Below are 14,766 nucleotides of genomic sequence, written 5' to 3' on the forward strand. Positions count from 1 at the left end.
CTTCCCTGCTGTTCCCACTTGTATCCCTAGCACCTGATGTGTACAATATGTGGCCCATAGTACAAGCTCAAAATACATCAGTTGAATTCACTTCAGGGGTCCTGAGAGACAGCGGGGAACAGAGGGCCGGCCCCACCCCATAAGAGATGTGCTGGTTGTAAGCCAGATCCCAACAGGTAGAGGTTGTGCCTCCACCCTCCAAACTTCCACAACCGACAGGCCTCCCAGAGGAGGCGGGGGGTCCTGGCCCAACAGCTATGAGGGCTTCACAGCCTCCTATTATATTTTCAGCTTGCCAGTCGTTAAATAAAAATCTCTCTACGACGACGGGAATACATGGCCTGTCCTCTCTGAGCTCCAGTCTGTTCCCTTGCACGTGGGAGATGACACTCATGTGCCTGTAGGAGACAGAGGAGGGTCGGCAGCCAGGGTGGCACACTTCAGGCCAGGCTTGCACTGCGAAGACCCATGATCCCACCTGCCTTTAAGAGGGGCAAGACAGGCGACCTGGAAATCGGAACTGACACAGAGAGCCCCACGTGCCAGAGCAGCCCAGAGCAGACGGGCTACCGGCCACAGGATCTGCAGAAGAAGGCTTGCTGTGTTGCTGCCAGATTAACGGGGAGAAAACGCCCACTGATGGCTCCAAGGAAAGAGCTGAGACCCACGGCCCGGGCCCGGATGCAAATTCTGCTCTGAGACTCAGGCGGTTGGCCAGGTGGGCACCGGGCCTCTGGGATCTGGATGCCACTCTCCAAGGGGCCTCAGATGCCAGCAGTGAGGGGCTGTCTGCCCTCACAATGCACCTTTCGGGACACCCAAATCCTTCCCATTTGACCACCCTTTGCAGCCACCACTTTGTCAAAGTAGATTTACTTTCAATCGCCATTTGCTAAATCTCTTCCCTCTAAACCTTTTGGGGATGGAGGGATTAGGCCTGATTACAGATGTTGGGGGTGGTGTCAGGAGTCGGGCAGGAGGGGCCACCAAAAGCCAGCACATGCTCCTCCTGGGCTGACCCAGCTGCTGGCTGGCCTCACCCCAGGATCTGGGCCCGCTCGCCTAGTGCGTGGGGCTGCCACCAAGCGTGTGGCTCCGCTCCTGCCCACCCAGGGAAGGCAGCCCCCGTGCCACTGGCCTGGCCACCCAAGGGAGTCAGCAGGGCGGCTCACGGGCTCCCTGAGAGAGATGAGCTCCTTCAAGAGGGGCTCACTCAAGAGTTCTACATCGGGGTCACAGAAGGTGAGTGAGCTTTGCTGGCGGCCTGTGGGCAGCTGGGAGGAAGGGCAGAGGGACACTGGTCTCCAGCTCTGTCATCTCAGAGCGCTGGCCCAGCAGGCCCTGTCCTCCCAAACTATGCTGGGTGGGCATGGGGTGTTCAGAGCTCTCACATCAGAGTCCCTTCTCAGAAGGTGCCCTATGTTTCCTGCTCCGTGTCCTATGCCTGTGGTCTCAGTTGCTCCCACCTTCCAGTGGCCGTGGCACACCCGGGAGGCATCTACCGGGGTGGCACAAATCCTTTCACCATTCTGGAGTCAGCAGTTGCAGAGTTTTGCATCTCTTGCTTTCCCTGCGAGGGTGGCGCCCCTTAGTTCTCTCTGCTGGACTCAAGCTCACCCTTTGTTCTGCATCAGATGTTTGTGTGGGCTCTGGGGGACCTAGGGATGACTCAGGCTTGGGCCTCGCCCTGAGGGGATGGGGTCTGATAGAGGAAAGCAGACAGTACCATCTAACAGGAGGGAAGGCCAGAGGGGCCCTAGGTGAGAACCTGGGAGGGCAAGAGGCTCCCAGGACTCGTCACCAGCTGTGGGGAACAGCCTTTCCCAGGAACCCCAGACAGGACCTCCCACAGTACATGCTGATAAGAGTCTTAGGTGTGCTTTTCCTAGGGGACTCTGAGCCAGCCTGGGAACAGTGGCCCTGAGCACCCAGGGCTGCCTTAAAGAACCACTGGAGCCCAGGCGGACTGGGCAGGCCACTGCCTCTCACCCTAACTCCCTGACTGCCCCTGGCATGGAGTGGGAGGCCAGCCCAGACCATAGCAGAGGCCTCTGGACATCCCTTGCATACCTTGAGGACTCAGTGGGGATCTCTGCTTCTTCCAGGGCACTGCCCACTGTGCACAGGAGGGTGGGGGGAGGCAGCAAGGGAGCTGGGAGAGCAGCAGCAGGTGCAGCCTTTGTGTGGGCCGGGGAGGGTAGAGCCCCCTAGCTGGCACTTACTGAGCACCTGCGACATGTCCACCGACCCCAGAGCTGGGGACGGAGCCGCTGAAGCAGTATGAGCCAGGTGGCCACACTCAGAGAGGTTCTTTATCTGGGCTAAAAACAGAGCCCCAGGTGGGAGCTGCTTCCCATCCATACTCAGCTCACCAGGCTTCAGTCTCCCGGTCCATCAAATGGGGCAGAAGCAGATGTCCAACCAAGTGTTTACTAGTCTCTGGCACCTCATGAACCTGAAAATACAAATGGAAAAAATAAAAGGCTCTCTAAAAAATAATAACAATAAAGAGTTAAAGCTCGCCTCCATTCCCAAATAGGAAAGATCCATCCTTGGGGCTCAGTGGGGGACAGGCACGTCTATCTGCTTTTGTGCGCATGTGTGAGAGTCAGCATTATTTTTAGAGATGGCACGTACTCGTGTTCTTGTGTAAGTTTACATTTGCAAATGCACTGCTCCATTTGGTGGGAACAAGAGACACACCACTGGCCGTACAGCCCAGGCCAGGTGGCTCCACAAGACCTCCTCCTCCCTGGGACAAAGCCAGCCCACACTGTTCTTGCTGATAAGCTCTGAAAAGGAGCAGGCTTTTGTCTTTTGGATTTAATGTCACCTCTATACCTCTGCCCATACTGCTGTATGTTTGGTGCCCTGGAATTGCAATGGGTAGGATCTGGGAGCAGGGAATTCAGCAAAACGGGAGGATGGGAGAATCACTCCGATTTTGGTCCAGATTGAAAAACAGCACCTCCTTTATGTCTGCACACTCACAGCCATTCCTACAGGATCTCACACTGTGCATTACTTCAAGCCCAAGGACAAAGATGACCCCTGCCCCATCCCCTGTCACAGTGTGGTGATCCCACACTGTGGTGGTGTCAAAGGTGTTCGAACCAGAGCGACTCCATTTTGAGTGAGGGTGACTCCATTTTGAGTGAGGGCTGGGGAAATGGGGCTGGGACTTGCTGGGCTGCATTCCCAGAAAGTTAGGCATTTCTAGCCTCTAGATGTTTATGGTTATGGCAACAAATTAATAATGTTTACTAAACAGACCTAGACTTGGGAGTGTCCAGATATCCCGATATCTGGAGAACAAAGGGATTCCTAATTTTGCTTTAAAAATAATAATATTGATTCTTGCAAAATATAATAATTAAGAAAATAAATCATTTATCACAAACCCTTGTAGCAGAGCACATCTCTCCATATATATGAGTACCACACCTAGCGTGGACATGCTCCTCCTCTAACTTTCGGGAACGTCCTACTCTGTCTATGGAGTAGCTGTTCGTTCGGCTGTTCCTTCACTACTTTAATTTTTTTGTTTTTGTTTTTGTTTTTGTTTTTGTTTTGAGACAGAGTCTCGCTCTGTCGCCCAGGCTGGAGTGCAGTGGCGCAATCTCAGTTCACTGCAACCTCCGCCTCCCAAGTGATTCCCCTGCCTCAGCCTCCCGAGTAGCTGGGACTACAGGCATCTGCCACCACACCTGGCTAATTTTTCGTATTTTTAGTAGAGACGGGGTTTCACTGTGTTAGCCAGGTTGGTCTCGATCTCCTGACCTCGTGATCTGCCCGCTTCAGCCTCAAAAATGCTGGGATTACAGGTGTGAGCTGCCGAGCCCGGCCTACTTTACTCTCTTAATACACTTGCTTTTACTTTTCACTGTGGACTCGCCCTGAATTATTTCTTGCATGAGATCCAAGCACCCTCTCTTGGGGTCTGGATCTGGACCCCTGTCCTATAACAGTGGTGCATGTCAAACTCCTACAAAAACTTGTAGGAGTTGAGAATCTTGATGGCACACTTTGCCCTACGGCCTGTCTATAAAAGCCCTCACTTAAGAAGTAAAATTATTGATGGAAGAATGAAAGATAATACCTCTGGCTTTAAGGAAGCCATTCTTTAGGGAAGTACTAGGAAACAGGCGTGAAATCACATGGGCGCATAGTGGATTGCTTTCATTCTATCTGGTTGCATACTTGGCCCTCCACTGACGCAGCAGCTCGGTGCTGTTTCCTAACCGAAAGCAGCACCCCTCTGCACCGTGTTTGCTGAAACACACCAGCTGCCCTGTGGGAAAAACACATACAAACTGCACTATGTACAAGTCTTCCGGTCATCTCGCCTGACCCTCTATTTGTACAAGGCAGATCTGACCCTTTGTCCTTGGCTGGTCTGCTCTTCCCAGCTCTGAAGCTCTTCCTTTGGTCTTAGACCAACAGGGATGCACAGCATGCAATCCTGAGGCAGTGAGCAAATCCCTGGGGACACGGGGGACCCTTGAGCTCCATCTCTCTGCAGCCTGCTGCTGGGAGGCCCCACTGGCCAAAACAGTCCCTCTTCCAGGAAAGGCCTCCAAGTACTCATGCAGGAGATGAAAAATGAGATTCTGCCTGGGACTTTTATCCCTGTCTACATTTTTGTTGTTGTTGCTAAAAGGCACAGATAAAGTCACGAGTCAAAGGTCAAGATCCTAAATACGATTAGTAATAGTATAGCCCAGCAGTGATACCCGTCTGCCTTAGACAAATTCTAGCACATGTGTACAAGGAAAGGTGCACAAATGCTCACATTCACATTGCATGCCGTAGAAGACCAGAAACAACAAATAGTTCATTCAAAAGGATACGGATAAGCTTTTGCTTATTCACACAATGAAATACTACACAGCGCTTAAAACAAATGAACCAAGCCACCTATATCAACATGGATAAACCTCAGAACATACTGCTGAATTAAAAAATAAGCCCCTAGCCAGGCGTGGTGGCTCACACTTGTAATCCCAGCACTTTGGGAGGCCAAAGTGGGTAGTTGCTTGAGTCCAGGAGTTCGAGACCAGCCTGGGCAACATGGTGAAGCCCCATCTCTATGAAAAATACAAAAAATTAGCCAGGTGTGGTGGGGTGCACCTGCTGTCCCAGCTACTTGGGAGGCTAAGGTGGGAGGACCACTTGAGTCCAAAGAGGTCAAGGATGCAGTGAGCTGCACTCTAGCTTGGGCAACAGAGTGAGACTCTCTCTCAAAAAAAAAAAAAAAAAAAAAGCAAGCATACTATTTATAGAAAAATCTAAAACACACAAGGGAAATCCAAAATAAATACATACATCTCTTCAAAGTGGAGGTGGTTAGCTGTATCTGTAATGTTGACAAAAATAGTCAAACTCTGTGAAATATTTAAAGAAGTTCATTCTGAGCCAAATATGAGTGACCATGGCCCAAGGCACAGTCTTGAGAGGTCCTGAGAACATGTGCCAGGGCATTGAGTTAGAGCTTGGTTTTATACATTATAGGGAGACATAAAAGATCAGTCAATACATGTGAGGTATACACTGGTTTGGTCCAGAAATGGGGACATATTTTGGGGAGGGTGGCCCACAGGTCATAGGTGGACACAAAGCTTTTCTGGTTGGCAATTGGTTGAAAAAGTTAAGTTATTATCAAAAACCTGGAATCAATAGAAAGAAGTGTGTGGGTTAAGATAAGGAGTTGTGAAGTTCAAAGTTTTTATTATGTAGATGATGTTTCTTAGGTGGCCACCCTTAGAGACAATAGATGGCAAGTGTTTCCTGTTTAGGTCTTTAAAAGGTGCTAGACTGTCAGCTAATCTCTTCAGGACTAGGAAGGCCTGGAAGGAGAAAGCTCTACTACGTTAATAGAACTCTTTACAGCTGCAAATTTTCCCCCACAAAAGATGGTGGGCCATTTCAAAATACAGCAAAGAAACATATCCTGGGGTAAAATATTTTGATTTCCTTCTCTTTTTTTTTGACAGAGTCTCGCTCTGTCACCCAGCCTGGAGTACAGTGGTGCAATCTCGACTCGCTGCAACCTCCACCTCCCAGGTTCAAGTGATTCTTGTGCCTCAGTCTCCCAAGTAGCTGGGATTGCAGGTGCCCACCACCATGCCTGGCTAATTGTTGTATTTTTAGTAGAGGGAGGATTTCACCATGTTGGCCAGGCTGGTCTTGAACTCCTGAACTCAAGTGATCCACCTGCCTTGGCCTCCCAAAGTGCTGGGATTACAGGTATGAGCCACTGCACCTGGCCATTTTCCTTTTGTATCTGTCATGTGCTGTTATGCCATAGTCAGGTTGGAAAGTAGGCCACATTATATAGCGTTAAATGATTCAATCGCCAAGTGCAGTGGCTCATGCCTATAATCCCAGCACTTTGGGAGGCTGAGGCGGGCAGATCATGAGGTCAGGAGTTCGAGACCAGCCTGGCCAATATGGTGAAACCCCATCTCTGCTAAAAATACAAAAATTAGCCGGGTGTGGTGGTGCACACCTATAGTCCCAGCTATTTGGGAGGCTGCAGCAGAAGAATCACTTGAATCAGGGAGGCAGAGGTTGCAGTGAGCCGAGATCACACTATGGCCTTCCAGCCCGGTCAACAGAACAAGACTCTGTCTCAAAAAAAAAAAAAAAGAAAAAAGAAAAAAATTCAACCCAGGAGCCACCCTAACTGCCTGCCTGACCAGTTTCTTCCTTTCTGCTCTCCAAAGGGTCCCTCTGTAAGCTAACAACAAGTGCACCCAGGAACGCCAGCCTGAGGGCATGCCCAGCTCCAAACCAAAGGGACCACAGAGTCCTCTGTTAGAGATCCACAATGCACATCAGCAAACTAAAGGCTCTGGCAAGTCCCGCAAAGGGACTTTTAACCCAGAGTTACCTATAGAAGAAACCCTTTCCATGCAAAATACATCACCATTTCTGGAGCCCAGGCCAGGCTGAGGACACTTAAGAACACTTAGGGCTGCTGGCAACACAAGATTAGGAGTTAGCTCCTAAGGATGAAATGGAGAATGGGCTTTACCCCTGACTTCCTGCACAGCTAGAGGATGGGCTCCTCCTTCTGCCACCCAGGCCTGGGGATGCAGCAAGCACAGGATGTTTAAGAAAGAAAGACAGAAAGGAAAAAGAATTTGCTGCTCAAAGTCACTACCAAATTGTCAATGCTCACCAACAGAATATCTTCAGGTTTCAGAACTGAAGAAATTGGCAGAATGTCAAGATGGAAGAGGGATTTTAAAGATGCATGACAAGTCATAGCAGCCATGCACCCCAAGGGCCCAGGCAGCTCTCAGTTTATCCTCAAAGGCTCAGAGGGACAGCCTTTGGTTCCTATGCATGCTGCATTAAATAGAGCCCTTTGTAATTGCTGAAATACTTGAAAAACCTGGTGTCTTAAGCACAGCCAGAGAACACACACACCTGCCCCCCTCAGCTAAGCTGGGATGTTATTTTCTTTCTTTTTTTTTTTTTTTTTTTTTTTGAGACGGAGTCTTGCTCTGTCGCCCGGGCTGGAGTGCAGTGGCCGGATCTCAGCTCACTGCAAGTTCCGCCTCCCGGGTTCACGCCATTCTCCTGCCTCAGCCTCCCGAGTAGCTGGGACTACAGGCGCCCGCCACTTCGCCCGGCTAGTTTTTTGTATTTTTAGTAGAGACAGGGTTTCACCGTGTTAGCCAGGATGGTCTCGATCTCCTGACCTCGTGATCCGCCCGTCTCGGCCTCCCAAAGTGCTGGGATTACGGCCTGGGATGTTATTTTCTTGGAGCAATAGGTAGCTCCTCAGAGACCAGGGTAAACTCTCAGGGGTCCTGAAAACCACCTGAAAACCACCTTCTCCTGCCCGCCCCTACCCCAAAGCCAACAGAGCCTTCCTCTGGCCATTCACAGATTTTTGCCTCTTGCCTGGCCTCCCCAGCCCTCAGTTCCCTTCCACGTAGAACTGGGACATTGGCTATTAGGCTACTTGAGTGTTTTCCACTTTAGAAAGGTTGGTCATGGCATCTCACATGAACCAGCCACTCTCAGACTTGTGGGGTCCCTCTTCCACTCTTCCACTGAAGTTTGGGGGGACATGGGTGGGTCGCACTGTTGCTGTGTGTGCTGTGCAGGTTGCCCAGGATTGCAGGGAGGGGAGGCAGGAGACCCAGTGCCCACCCTGGCTGCCTGGCTCCCAGCATGCCTAGGGGATCGATCATCAGACCACCCAGCTGTCTAACAGGCGCCAGAAGTGAGGTTACCCTGGGGGTGTCTGTGTGCTGGCAAAAATCAGCCAGCCACTTTCTTCTCCCCACAGGCTTCTGTGCAGATTACACATGTTTGCTAGGGGGTAAGATGACTAGCATCCCTTACAACACCAAGGCCAGGAGAGTTCTTATCTGCACAGATGACAGGCTGCTGAAATTGACAGGTGCATGCCACTCACTGGTTGCTTTTCTGTCTCTTCATTCTCCCTGGTGAGGCGTGGGAGCTTTTTGATGAAGAGTTTACCTTTCCTCCTTTCACAGAACAAAGCTACTTCTCCACTGAGGGAGGCCTTGAAGCTCCACTGAAATTCGCACCATCACAGAGGAGAATTATTTGCTAGTGTGTAATGTGGATGGTTGGACTTTGATTTTACATAATCAGGATGGAGCGTTCTCTCCTACACAACACAGGGTACAGCTGTGCCGGAGCCAGGTCACCCGAAGGCCCCCAGCCCCCGAACCCCCTTTGGAGCTGGAGGGTGTGAGCGCACCTCATTGCTCACCCCCAGCTCATTAACACATTTCCCAAGATCAAGGAGCCGGGTCCCGCTGTCTTCGCACCTACCATTCAGATCCATTTCATTTGAGGATCTTCGACTCAGAAAAGTTGTCTCTTGGTTTTGTCCCTTTGTTAGACCCTTGGGGTCAGCCTGGACTGCCCCACTCCCCACAAGGACATGTTGTTATGGAAATCTTGGGGAGGGCCGAGGACACAGTAGACAAACTGCACAATCTCTGTGCCTCCCTGTTGTCCTTCCTTGACCTCTCTCTTCCCAGCCCCTGCTGACGGTTTTTGTTTTGTGTGTTGGTTTGTTTTATTTGGTTTTTTAATTGGTCCCAGCAATTCCACAGGCACACCAGCCCCAGGCAAGATTTCACTACTCAGCAGATCAGAAGCCATAAACCGAAGCCACCATCACTGGCAGGCCATTTAAACCGAAGCCACCATCACTGGCAGGCCATTCAGCAGCCGCCACCTCCCTGGGCACCTGGACCTCTGGTCCGCTTTAAAGCAGCTCCATCCCCAGGGTTATCTCAGCTACTGAGAAAAGTTATAGGTTTTTTTTCCACATCAGCCTATATGTGTGCTTGGAAATGCTCCCCCAAATGAACACAGGTAAATGTCTAGAGAAGACCCACGTTACCCTGAGTGGCACCATCCAGCTACACTTTGCTATACACAGGCCTCGCTTGCACTGCAATTCCCAGCCTGGGGACTGCAGGAGCAGCTAATCTGAGAGCGACTGGGAGTGATGAACAAGAGCCACTGGGAATCCTTAGTCCAAATCCCAGTTCAGATGTGTGGCCACAGGACAGCCGTTCCACCTCTCTGGGCCTGAGTTTCCATATCTGTGAGGTGTGATGATGTTGCCTCTTCACTAGGAAATTCTTTGCTTTCTACATATTTTATGCCATTAAAGGAATACCCTTGTAAAAAGTCACAGATTTAATTTCATTTTAGAACCGCGACTGAAAAGTGAGCAAAATCTTATTATCAGCTAATAAAATGTTTACGGGAATTCAGAACGGTTCTTTGTTATTTTTCTCTGCAAGCCCGCTGAGGTGCTTTAATACAGATAAACGTGTGCACATAGCTCAGTTGTGTGCCGGGCAGTGTTTTTGGAGCTGGGGATCCGGTGATGACTGTGAAAAGACCAAATGACAACAAATTTAGTTTAAAGGCCTCAATTGGCTTTATTTGCAGTTCTAGAATCAGACAATACTTTATTCCATAAAAAAGAAGAAGTTAATTCCACTGAGCTGAGCAAAGGAGATTGGCTTTATAGGCACAAAAAGGGCTGAAGAAAACAGAAACAAGGAACAAACATTGAATTTTTTTTTTGAGACGGAGTTTCGCTTTTGTTGCCCAGACTAGAGTGCAATGGCATGATCTTGGCTCACTACAACCTCTGGTTCCTGGGTTCAAGCAATTCTCCTGCCTCAGCCTCCCAAGTAGCTGGGATTACAGGCATACACCACCACGCCCTTTTTTTTTTTTTTTTGTATTTTTAGTAGCTAATTTTTAGTAAATTTAGTAAATTTAGTAGCTAAATTTAGCTAATTTTTTGTATTTTTAGTAGAGATGGGGTTTCTCCATGTTGGTTAGGCTGGTCTCGAACTCCCAACCTCAGGTGATTCTCCTGCCTTGGCCTCCCAAAGTGCTGGGATTACAGGCGTGAGCCACCACATCCGGCCTTGCATTGGTCATTTCAAAGTTACTTTCCTTGTAATGTGAGAACAGGGAGACAGAAAAATGGAAAATGAATGCATTGGTTAATATCAGGTTATTTCAAGTTAAGGATTAAAGCAAGTGGAACTTCATAATCATACTGATTGAAGACTGAAACTGGCCTGCTTGGTAAATTAGGCTGTTATCTCTCTCTCCTGATTTTCCAGAAGGCCAGGTAACAACTGAGTTTCCATTTGGTGATGTGGAACTTTAACATGGGTGACTCCATTTTGATTTCTAGTCTGGTCTGTCGGGGCCTAGAGCAGGCTTAGTCCAAAAGCAATGGCTTCTTTTAATTTTTATTTACTAATTCCCCACTTTTGGTTAGACTGTCACCTAGGTGAGAGGGTGACCAGAACTAAGGGTATCAGCACTCCTCTCAGTAACCCCTCAGTTTCTGTGTTTCCAGTCTCAGCATGTCACTCACAGGTTATGGTGTCTCACGACTGTGCGTTTCTTTGAGTTTTTTGTCATTCCAGCTGAAAAGGGACCATTTGACATTTGGTGGATGGCTGCATGCAAACATTTAAAACTTTTTGAGAGGATACAGTGCACCAAGGAGAATACTATTGTGACTATAAGGAGGTTAATACTGAATATGGAGTATGCTCCTTAGCCAGGGTCCTCACAAACCAAGTGTGTCCAACCTGTGGCCCAGGACAGCTTTGAATGAGGCACATATTCAAAGCCTGGGCCAAATCAAAATCGTAAACTTTCTTAAAACGTTATGAGATTTTTTTCACGATGTTTTATTTTTTTTTGCATCTGCTGTCATTAGCATTAGTGTATTTTATGTGTGGTGCAAGACAATTCTTCTTCTTCCAATGTGGCCCAGGTAAGCCAAAAGATTAGACAACCTTATAGCCAAACCAACTAAAATCAAACAGATCAAAAAATGAACCTGATGAGTCCTCCACCCATTTTGAGTGGGCTGTGTGTTGATTTTTTGCAGCTGTGTCTCTACACGCTCTGATGTATTTATCTATGTACAACAAGAAGTGTCAGCAACTGTACAGCTTCCTCCCCGTTCCATTGTTAGGTAGCAGTTCTAACATCTAGCTTCCCCCGAGTAGGTTAAATTAAAAAAGAGAGGGCTACCTCTGTAGAAGAGACCACAAATACAGTTTGAACAAACAGTTGTGTTTGGGATGTTGCTAAAGTTGCCCACTAGGTGGCCTAGAGGATTTGTTAGATCCTGTAACCATTTAGGTTTGATATGACAGAGTCAACATTCCATCCAGTTAACCCACAGAAGCTACTGATTGTGAAATTGTAACTGCAGCGTTATCCTGCCAAGTGAAAGAGGCAGGCATAAGTAAAAAAAGAATTAAAAGAAATAAGAGTCATTATGACACGGAGTCTCGTTCTGACACCTTGGAGAAGGCTGTCCACAGCTTTAAATCAGCATCTTCTTGTCCCGGTTTCCAGTTTGAACGTCTCTGACTGTGGCAGTGCACATTCTAGGGAACTCTGTGTGGCTCTCACATCAAGGGCATGAGACCTTCCCTTGAGACTTATATCTAGTTGTCCAGCTTCAGCTTATAGGACTTCAGAAACAGAGCAGTTTTTGGTTTTAGTTGGAGAGTTGTAAGATATTGGAGAAAATGAGAAGAAGTTAGAATCTAGTCCAGTCTACAGACAGATAATAAAAACTCAAAAACAAGGCCGGGGCCGGGTGCGGTGGCTCACACCTGTAATCCCAGCACTTTGGGAGGCTGAGGTGGGCAGATCATCTGAGGTCGGGAGTTCGAGATCAGCCTGACCAATGTGGAGAAACCCCGTCTCTACTAAAAATACAAAAATTAGTCAGGTGTGGTGGAAGTCACCTGTAATCCCAGCTCCTCGGGAGGCTGAGGCAGGATAATTGCTTGAACCTAGGAGGCAGAGGTTGCAGTGAGCCGAGATCAAGCCACTGCACTCTAGCCTGGGCAACAAGAGTGAAACTATGTCTCAAAAAAAAAAAAATCTCAAAAACAATGAACAGGGCCATAGTTTAATAATAGGTGTATTATAGTTTCTTCTGAAATTGATTTTTGATTTTTGTCTTATAGTCACCCCCATTTATACTAAAGATCAACAGAGTAAAACTAATTTGTTTGCAAAATAAATTTAGTCTCATTGACCTTATTTACATAATTAATAATTACAGCAAGAGTAACCACATAGGCTCCTTTTAAATTTGCGTGGATGGATATTTTGACAAAGAATCTCAGATTAGACTTTTATTTATTCATTTATTTTGAGACAGAGTCTTGCTGTCTCACCCATGCTGAAGTTCAATGGTGCGGTCATGGCTCATTGCAGCCTTGACCTCCCCAGCTCAAGTGATCCTCCCACCTTAGGCTCCCAAGTGGCTGGGACTACAAGCATGTGCCACCGCACTGGCTAATTTTTGTATTTTTTTGTAGAGACGGGGTTTTGCCGTGTTGCCCAGGCTGGTCTTGAACTCCTGGGTTTAAGTGATTGGCTCATCTCGGCCTCCCAAGTGCTGGGATTACAGGTGTGAACCACTATACCTGGCCTCAGATGGAACTTTGAAAAACCTGGACACTAGGAAGCCGAACCAAGGCAGACATCAGACTTTGCCTACAGCATCTTATATATTGAGGTTCCTGCGCCTGCCAGGAAATGATGACCTTTTACTCACTCACTGTAAGGCTCGGAACTCTTGAAGCCTAACTTTCCATACGTATTCTCAAATATGACATTCCAGTCAAAGCCTTGGTAGTATAACCAATGTTTCTAATTGTATCCTGTTATAAAGAGAGCAAATTATTATTGAAGTTATTCAAATAACCATATTGCCATAAAAATAAGAATACTCACAGATAGCTTCTGAATTTTAGAAGGATCAGGTAGGGAGGAAAAGCAAACGTTCTAATTTTTGTTTATAAAAATATGTTTACAAAATTGCTGTAAGCTGTAGATAGCTTAAAAGAAGAAAACAACAACTTTCCTTAAAACTGGAAGACAGGGCGAACACAGTGGCTCATGCCTGTAATCCCAGCACTTTGGGAGGCCAAGGCGGGTGGATCACTTGAGGTCAGGAGTACAAGACCAGTCTGGCCAACATGGTGAAACCCCATCTCTACTAAAAACACAAAAATTAGCCAGGCGTTGTGGCACGTCTGTAGTCCTAGCTACTCAGGAGGCTGAGGCAGGAGAATGGCTTGAATTCGGGAGGTGGAGGTTGCAGTGAGCCAAGATAGCACCACTGCACTCCAGCACCACTGTCCTCCAGCCTGGGCAACAGAGGGAGACTCTGTCTCAAAAAAACAAAACAAAAAAAACCAAAACAAAACTGGAAAACAAAACATTAAATGAACCAACAATACTTCAAATTAAAAAGCTGTAAAAACTCATAATTCTTCTTCATCAGTTCATTCGGCTTCATGTAATTAATTCTTGCTGTTTGATCTCAGCAGTTTCACAAACCCATCTGTTTCTTCAATTGAGCTTTAGGCTTTCTTACTCAGTCCAATAGTACCTCAAAGTTATCGGAAACCTGTACTTGTCAGACTTCTTTCCATTCTTTCAACAAACCTCCTTGAAGACACACTGCTTTAGAATTATAGTTGCCTGCAAAAAGCTTTCAGAAAGGCATCAGAATAAAGCAATTAACTGTAGACAACCAGACTTAAAGTGGCCATGGTTAAAAGCCTGACGAGACTCCATTATAGAAAGGATGCAATTGACAAGAAAATTTGGTTATTTCTGCAGTGTAAAACATTTTAACATAATAACTGACATTATGACTTGATAGCACATCAGATTTCTAGAAATTTCATACAATTGTGGCACACCTTAGGAATGTATACAAATATAACTCAAAGAAAATTTAACATATTTATTTGATAATGTTTTCCACAAAATTTAACATATCAAATAAGTCTAATTGGTTTAATATTTCTCATTTGAACTTCCAGGGGCCCAGTTAGTTTGAGGTCAAAAATTCAGTTTGAATTTGATTTTGGGATGTTTGTCAAAAATAAAAGTTCAAAAGACTTGATCAAAAATAAGATTACAAGTCACTGTGAAATAATAGTCATTCATTTAGCCAGAGTGATAATTAAAAGACTTCAAAAGCAAATACAGGAAGTAACATAATTGTCAAAAACCTTAACTCTTTAATAGAGATAAGTGTTAGTTTTCCTAAGTAATCAATGACTTAACAAAGAAAACGTGAAGCATAGGAAATTATTTTGATTAAACAGATTCGTTGTTTTCTAGGCCAATTACCTACAAGATCTCACAATAATTTACTAAGAGCAAATCAATACT

The 14,766-nt window shown here is 46.8% G+C and overlaps 1 protein-coding gene across 1 annotated transcript in view; it reads left to right on the top strand.

The window, feature by feature from the left end:
• The first annotated feature begins 898 nt into the window (after positions 1-898).
• The window catches only part of TRPM1 (transient receptor potential cation channel subfamily M member 1), a 159,637-nt gene continuing 145,769 nt past the window's right edge, over positions 899-14,766 (top strand). Inside the window, exon 1 of the mRNA XM_010362886.2 lies at positions 899-1,242. Coding sequence (XP_010361188.2) covers positions 1,189-1,242 — 54 coding nt within the window. The 5' untranslated portion in view covers positions 899-1,188. The remainder of the gene's footprint in view (positions 1,243-14,766) is intronic.

Source organism: Rhinopithecus roxellana, chromosome 5, assembly GCF_007565055.1.
Source record: "Rhinopithecus roxellana isolate Shanxi Qingling chromosome 5, ASM756505v1, whole genome shotgun sequence".
In the NCBI taxonomy this organism is placed as follows: Eukaryota; Metazoa; Chordata; class Mammalia; order Primates; family Cercopithecidae; genus Rhinopithecus; species Rhinopithecus roxellana.